The 8,011-nt window shown below is 58.2% G+C and overlaps 1 protein-coding gene across 1 annotated transcript; it reads right to left on the bottom strand.

Moving 5' to 3' along the window:
- Positions 1–875: 875 nt before the first annotated feature.
- Positions 876–7,453, bottom strand: INHBB (inhibin subunit beta B). Its single transcript, XM_007524773.3, has 2 exons — positions 6,393–7,453; positions 876–3,655 (listed from the first exon to the last, which is right to left on the bottom strand). The coding sequence occupies exons 1-2, from the start codon at positions 6,835–6,837 to the stop codon at positions 2,880–2,882; spliced, it is 1,221 nt and encodes a 406-aa protein (XP_007524835.2). The 5' UTR covers positions 6,838–7,453; the 3' UTR covers positions 876–2,879.
- Between the last annotated feature and the right edge of the window lie 558 nt (positions 7,454–8,011).

The following is an 8,011-nucleotide window of genomic DNA, read 5'->3' on the forward strand; positions in this document are numbered from 1 at the left end:
AAGACAGAGGCCAGAGGCAGTGTCCTGTCACCAGCTGGCTGTGTGACTCCACAAACACCCCCTCCCTCAGTTTCTCTACTGTCCCCTCACTGTAGCTAGAGGTTTGGAAGGTCCCATCTGCTCACAGATGTCCTGAGATGTTCTGTGAAGACTGTGTGTGATTCCAAAACCAAGCGGCAAGCCCCCTGGCAGTTCAGTTAGAGTCTCCATAGGGTAGCAGGTGGACCAACAGAAGCAACTGGGCTCAAATACCCAGGCTCCGTGTCCTGGATGTAGAACCTCCAGCAAGGCCTGAAGATCATTTTCTAAGCTCTAGGGAATGTAGACAAAAACACTGCTTGCAAAGATGTAGCCCAGAGCCAGTGGCAGCAGGGCTTGGTCACTATTTCAGGTCATAAGGACAGTCGGCCACTGCCACCAGGAAAAGGACAAGGAGGACTTTTACCCTTATTTCTGTTGATCCTTCTGTTCCCAGAGAGTGAGCCTCCTCTGGGCGACAGTCACAGGAATAAAATGAGGCATGCATGGTGAAGCTCCAGGCTCCCCCAGTCCACATCGCCATCTGGGGCTGGGAACGGATGACCCTGGCATTTTTCACATTGTAATAGATGCGGCCCTGGGAAATGTAACTAGCCCAAGGAGGAGAAGGGTAAATGTACAATTCATGACTGTGCTCATCACCCTTCATTTTGATCTCCTGTCATTTTTTCCCTCTAGACTCCTTGATATCCTGCTTGTGGCAAGGACTCAGAGAGATGCAGGAATGGTCATCGAAGGGAACTGGCACCCAAGCTGGGCACCTGGCTTGCCTTCCCAGCCCCAGCGAGCACTTCTAACACAGGTCCCACCACACCACACATCACACAAGACAGGAAGCCTGTGATACTCAGTCTTTTATTTTCTTAAACTGTACACAAATGGAGAATACTTTAACAGCAATTCTATGGGGGGAAAGTGTTTGGTTTTAAATTATTATGAAACAGAACCTAAGGGGAGCTTTATTAAATAAACAAGAAGACGGGGTTTAAGGATACACACCTGCATTCTACCATTCTCATTTTTATTCTACCTCCTGGCTGCATAAGGGTAGAAAAGACACATCAAACTGAATAAACAAAATCCACTTATACCCTGAAACATTGGCAGGCCACTCAAGGGATTGTTCAGAGAATGACTACCTCACAGAAGATGGCCTCACCATCTAAGAAAAATTAAAACTGATCTGTTGGCCTCTTTGGTTCCAAAATTATGTATAATACATTTAACTGTATTTTTTTGCTGCTATAAAAATAACTTCTTTTTTCAAATGGCAGTTTCTGACTAATCATGCAACTAAATCAGTGCAAACATTAAAAGCAATCATTCGCTTAAAAAAGAAGCAAAGGATTTCATTTCAAGTATAAAAAATATAAAAGAGTCGTACGAGTCCAGTTTTCATCTAGTGTGGGTCAACCCTTTAAATTGCATAGTTCATGTGGCACTTGGACAGTTGGGGGGGGTGAGCGAGTTCAGTGCTCTGCCGAGGGCCACTTCTGGCCACACGCAGATGGGCAAGTGCTAAATCGTGTGCGTTCAGGCAGGCCTGCAAGTGTTGGGAGGGGCAGGCGGGCAGGCGGGCAGGGGCCACGTCCTTGATGCCATGATGCCACAATGCCCCCGGTCCACATGGGCATGGTCTACAAAGCAGCTGTAAGCTTTCCCCACCTCTTCAAGACCAGTTAAACTGCTCCCCTTCCTCATCTCAGCCAAGAGAGCACCTGTACTCCCACTCCCCACATCACCAGAATGTCTCCAGGCCTCCATCTCCCTCTCTGGGCTCATAAACTTGCCTTGGGGATAGGAGAGGAAGGGCTAGTTAGGAGAGAGCACTGTTCATCCTCCCCAACCAATCCTAAAGGAAGAGCCCAGTGGAGGGCAGGCTATTGTAGACCAATTCTGATTTTTTTAACTTAAAAGTCATCCATCACCATACCTGATGAGAAAGTCCCTTTTCGATGATACAACCAGAACAGATGACTTGTCACCTGCTAGTAGTGAGTTAAAGCATCAAATAAAGACCCTTCTCTGCTTCGCCCCCCGCCCCACCCCAAAAGCCAACAGGCTTAGAAGTCAAGCCAAGGGCCCCAGCCACAGTCAAATGGGTATGGCCACTGTGCTGTCAGGCTACATCCTCGGCTCACGTCCTCTTGGGGCCTCTTACTCTCCACAGGGGTGCAGGGGAGAGTGGGCTCCCCTGGTGCTGCAGCAGGAAGGGGGTCTCCAGCAGGGGTCCGGGCTCACCCCAGAGCCAGGAGATGCTGGGGCCCTGCAGACCTTGCACAAGCCAAAGGGGACACGCAGCGCTCTGCCTACCCACCCCACCGTGGCTCACATGCTTTGTGTGCATGTGTGTGTGTCTGTCTGTCTTTGTGCTTTTATGTGTGCTCAGAAGGCGCGATTCAGAGTGGCCAGGCCAGCTGGCTGGGGGGGGGGTGGCTGCTCACCCCGTCCTCTCCCCACTGACAGGCATTTGGAGCGAAGCTGCTATTTGTCACTGCATCCATTCGCTGGTATCCTGGAGGCTCTGTGTGGGTGGCAGGATGCGTCTGGCTGTGCGTGTCTACGTGTGCATTTTAAAGTATCTCATGTCATTCGAGGGTTCTTGCTTTTTTTTTCTTTCCTGTCTTTTCTTTTTTTGACTGATTTCTGGATGAAATAGCAGGAAAAGAGTTCATTCCTCACCCTGACACCTTCCAGGCAGCCCCAGAGCACAACCACTCAGCCCACCACATCTCCTCCCGCTCTAATCGCCGTCCTCGTCCTGGGGGGGCGGGGGGCTGGGAGAAGCCCTTCCAGGAGGGTCCTGGCACCCCACTGCCGCCTCCTCAGCCCCATTACTGTCAGGCACAGCCACACTCCTCCACGATCATGTTGGGCACGTCCCGCTTGACAATGTTGTACTCGTCATCGAAGTAGAGCATGGACATGGTGCTGAGTTTAGTGGGGATGCAGCAGGAGTTCACCGTGCCAGGGTTCAGGCCCCTCATGCGGTACTGATTGACCACGGCTGTGTGGAAGGAGGAGGCGGAGCCCGGGACCCCAGCCAGGTAGGCTGGGCAGCTGCCCTCGCAGTAGTTCCCGTAGTAGCCGGTGGGCGCGATGATCCAGTCATTCCAGCCGATGAGGCGGAAGTCAATGAAGAACTGTTGCCTGCAACACAGGTTGGTCCGGCCATCGCACTCCAGGCCCCGCTTCCGGATGCGGTGCCTGCTGTCTCCCAGCCGCGCCTGCACCACCACAAAGGGCCGGTGGGACTCCTCACCGGGGTCCACGAACACAGGCACTACGGCCAGGTCCGGGCAGCCGTCGCACTGCACATCCAGGTTGAGCCGCCGCTCGCCCCGCTCAAACAGGGACTGGATGGCCTCAGTCAGCGGGAAGGTGTGCCAGCCGCTGCGCTTGAGGTCCACCTTTTTCTCCACTACCTTCCACCGCTCGCTGTGGCCCTGCTCCTGGAAGTACACTTTGACCCGCACCTTACGCCGAGTGCCCTTCTCAAGGACATAGGGCAACAACTTCAGGTACAGCCAAAGGCTGGCCTGCACCACAAACAGGTTCTGGTTGCCTTCGTTGGAGATAAAGAAGTACAGGCGGACCCGAGAGGAGGTGAGGCCATCTGCAGAGAAGTGGGAGAACAGACCGAGTTAATCCAGGGAGAACATGAAGCAATGGGGGGAAAGACACTGTGCACCAGGACACCCCTGGAATGTGGGCTTGCCACGCAGCTGGAAGATGTTACTGACCAAAAATAAAGGCCATTCCTGGGGCCAGGGCTTCTCACAATAGGTAACCTGGGAGAGGAGGTGAAGGAAATCATTTCCCATTGAGACACCCAGACCAGGTTGCAACTGGAGGGTCCAGGCCTATGAAAATCCTGCCTCACCTCTCCCTGGCCAGGGCTCCCTGGAAACAGGCTGTCAGGCCTCAAAGCTCAACAGAGGAACTTGTCAGCAGGCCAAGATCTTAACAAGTTGTTATGGGTATCAGTAAAATCTGAAAAACAAAACCAGTATCGCACAGGAGAGGACTTGGGGGTGGGTTCTTGCACTACAGTTTAGCTTTTTTTTTTTTTCTGGTTAACTTTAGGTATTGCAAAATCAAGCTGAGCCACCTACAGCCTCTTTCCAGTGTTTACCTAAGCACGATCTGATCCAACCCCAGTGGAACCTCCACTGCAAACAAGAAGCTCTGCTCAGATTTCTGACACAGGCGTGTGTGTGTGTGTGTGTGTGTGTGTGTGTGTGTGTGTTTCCCAGGTGGCACAGCACAGCCTTCCTGCCCCAGGAAGAGCTCCAGAGGGGCAGGACACCCCATCTGCACACTTGAGGTCCACTGTCTCCCACAAGACCCCACACACCAGGTCTCCAAGAGCAGAGGAGGAACAGGCTTGTGCACTATCTCAATAACTTAGCTACCCCAGAAGAGAGGCTGCAGGGCTGGCACTATGAGACGGTTCACCCTCATCCTACATTTCAGTGACCCCCCCCCCCCAACAATCTCCACTTTTTTTTTCTAATGTGTAGGAAGAAAAAAACAAGGCAACTGTGTGGCCATGGCTGGCTTTATTAAGCCTCCTACCATGGCGCCCCCAACCCCCTCCTCAGGCCTCTACTGGTTCCTCTAATAATGCTGACATCTGACTTTGAAATTGGGGGAAAAGTGCAGCCTTAAAAGCTGGTCTTGGACGAGCTGCCTGTGACCTGAATCTGTTATTTATAAGTCAAAAGAGCTGGCTCCGTGAAACGGACCAGAAATATAACAGCCCCTGCTGTCATTTTGTGCCATCAGGACCAAAAAGCTTCCTCAACCTTCCAGAATCACATTTCTACACTGGGGGCCCCAAAGCACCTTTTAATCCGGGCTCTATAATTGCATATGGAGCTTTCCCTGACTCGGTGGGACAGCTAAAATGGCAATGCATTTCTTTCTGAGCACAAACCAGCCCGATTGTCTCTGCTTTTCTCCACACCCGGCCATGCAAAACTTTTCATCCCTTTTCATCCTTGGGCAGTGGCAGCAGCACCAGCACCGTCTGTCTGCTGCCCAGGGGGTGGGGGGGAGAGGCTTCTGCTAACGGGACACAACCGCTCCCACACACACAGCCCAGGCTCCCTGACCACTCTCTGTCCTGCCCTACCCACGCGAGGGCTTTCCCTCAGCAACCTTCTCGCAGTCCCCTTGCACAAATGGGGCTGAGCTGCAGGCACAAAAGCCAGTCTGGCTCATTCAAGTCCTGAAAAGGACAGCGGAATGGAAAGCCCTCGCTGCATTTCAGTGCTGGGCACATCCCCTCCACCACCCCACCCCACTCTTCTTTTAGAGTTCAGAAAGGTTTTGTTGTTGTTGTTGTTGTTTTCCTTCCTTCTCTCTCAAGTTTTATATTAATTTAGACAGTGATCAGATATTTGCAAGCCAGGGGCGGGAGAAATTGCCAGCAAAACTCCCACCTTTTGTTAAACTCTGAACTCTGCAGCTCTCCCTCGGAAGAGGGGGCTGTGGGGAGCTGCTGCCAGGCTGGCCCAGGCCCTGTGCTGCCCCCAGAGCCGTGTTCTTCCTTCCCAGCGTAAACCATGGGACCTGTTGAGAAGCTGCCTTCCGCCCCGTTCCGGTGCCCACACAATCGGAAGAGAGGTTGCCTAGCTCTCCCTAGCGAGGCTTCAGCAATCCTGGCAAGCCCACGCCAACCACCCGCCCGGGATGCAAGCGGCCCCAGGGGCCTCTCACACAGGCACACAGGCGGGTGCACACTCACACTCACACTCACACAGAGACACACTCACTCACTCACACACACACACAGATACACTCTCACACAGACACACACACAGATACACACTCACATGGACACACACACACATAGAAACTCACAGACACACTGATACACACACAGTCACACACTCAGACACACACACACACACTCAAAACACGCAATGTCTCTTTGACACACACACACACACATCCCCCCCCACACACACACCTCATACACACCACTCCTCCGGCCTACGGATATCAACAAGCACACACACACAACTACACTCACACTGCTAAACCAACACTGGGATCACTGGGATCGTGGGAAACAAAAACATGAAGCAATCACCAAGCGAGTGCCCGCGAAGCCAGGGCCGCACGCTCCTGCTCCAGCTCCCTCTCCTGCACGGAGGGGGACGCGTGCCCAGAGGCACCCGGACAACGCGGGTGGGAAGCGGGGCGCTCGCGTCCTGGGCTGCGGGGAGGGAGCGGGCGCGGGGGGCGGCCGGAAAGGAGTTTTCCGTGCCCGGTCCCGGTCCGGGTCTGGGTCGGGGCTGCCCTCGGGAGCGAGAGGAGAGGCGGAAGGGCGCGCGGCGACCCACCTGTCTCTGCAAAGCTGATGATCTCGGAGACGCGCTCCTGGCCGTCGGCACCCGGGCTGGCGTGGCCGTCAAGGTGCGGGATCTCCACGCGGCCGTCCTCGCGCACCTTGCCCGCGTGCAGCTTGCGCAGGGCCGTGACCATGGCGGCCTTGGGCACGGCGTGCGTGATGTTGGGCCGGCCCCGCATCTGCAGGCGGCTCAAGATGTGCCGCTTCACCGCCTCCAGGAAGTCGCCGTCCACCCGGCCCAGCTCCTCGGGCCGCCGGAAGCCGCCACACGACGTGCAGGTGTCCTGCGGGCCGCCGGGGGCTGCGGGCGGCGGGGGCGGCGGTGCAGCGGGCGACGGCGGGGGCGTGGGCGAGCCCCAGGCCGCAGGCCGCAGCCAGCCGGCCGCCAGCAGCAGGAGGCAGGCGGCCCCCAGCGCCCGGGCGGGCAGCCCGTCCATGGTGCGCCGCTGGCGACGAGGGCGCCCGCCTCGAAGCGAGCCGAGCAGAGCGCAGGGCCGGGCTCCGGGCTCCCTGCGCCGCCCCGCCCCGCCTCCGCCCCGCGCCGCCCGCCCGGAGCTCCGCTGCGGCTCGCAGGGGGAGGGGGCCGCCGGGCCGCGGGGTGCCCGCGCAGCGAGAGGGGGCGCCGAGGGTGGCGGGGACCCCGGGAGCGCGCAGGCCGGCCGTTCAGTGCCGCGCGGGCGTCTGGGGGCGCCCCGGCCTCCGCAGCCCACTCCCCATCCTCTCCGCGTCGGGGCCCCGCAGCCCCAGCTCCGGTGAAGCGAAAGCGGCGAGGGTGGCGGCTTGGCCGCGGGGCGGGGCGCGGGAGGTGGCGCGGGAGCCGGTGGACTCAACTTGACCGAGACGGAAGCGAAGGCGCCGGAGCTCCGGAGCAGGAGCGGCTGCGGGTGCGGGTGCGGCTTGGCGCGGCGCTGCGGCGGGCGCTGCGGAGGGGCCCCGCGCCCGCACCTGAGCCCGTCGCCCTCGCCGCCCCGAGCGGAGGCAGGAAGGGCCGCGGGCGGCGGCGGCGGTAGAGGGAGAGTGGTCCTCGCCGCGGGTGCGGTGCGGTGCGGGGAGCGGGTTCACTCAGAGGCGGCAAGGAGTCTCCGGCCGCGGGCCCTGCAGTCCTCCCGGCGCGTCACCCGGCAAAGTTGCCTCCAGGCTCCCGGGGCGCCGCATCCACCGGCTGGCGGGCGGGCCGCTGCGCGCTTCGCCGGGGCCTCTGCTCCGCCCGCCTCCTCGCCGCCTCCCTCCCTGCGCCTGCCCGCCTGCCCGCCTGCCTGCCGCGGGTGCCGGGCGGGCGGGGAAGCGAGGCGGAGCGGGGCCCTCCTCGCACGGGTCTGCCCTGTCCGCCTGCCGGGGCGGCGGTGTGGACCCAGGCGCCTGAGAAGTCTCGGTGCGCCCGAGGCTGCGGCCGCCCGCACTCGCCGCAGAGCTGGCACGGAGCGGCCGACCGCTCCACGGAGCGCAGAGACCGCCGACGAGCACTTCTTCGCTTTGCTCTCTCTTCTTTTACTCTCCTCGCTTTTTCTCCCAAGGGGGGAAAAAAAAAAGCCGCACAATCTCCGTGTGTGCGCGCGCGTTGAGATAGACGTCGGCAGGAGGAAAAAAAAAAAAAGAGGTGGGGGGGTGAGC

The sequence above is a fragment of the Erinaceus europaeus genome, chromosome 18 (assembly GCF_950295315.1).
Source record: "Erinaceus europaeus chromosome 18, mEriEur2.1, whole genome shotgun sequence".
NCBI classification, from domain to species: Eukaryota; Metazoa; Chordata; class Mammalia; order Eulipotyphla; family Erinaceidae; genus Erinaceus; species Erinaceus europaeus.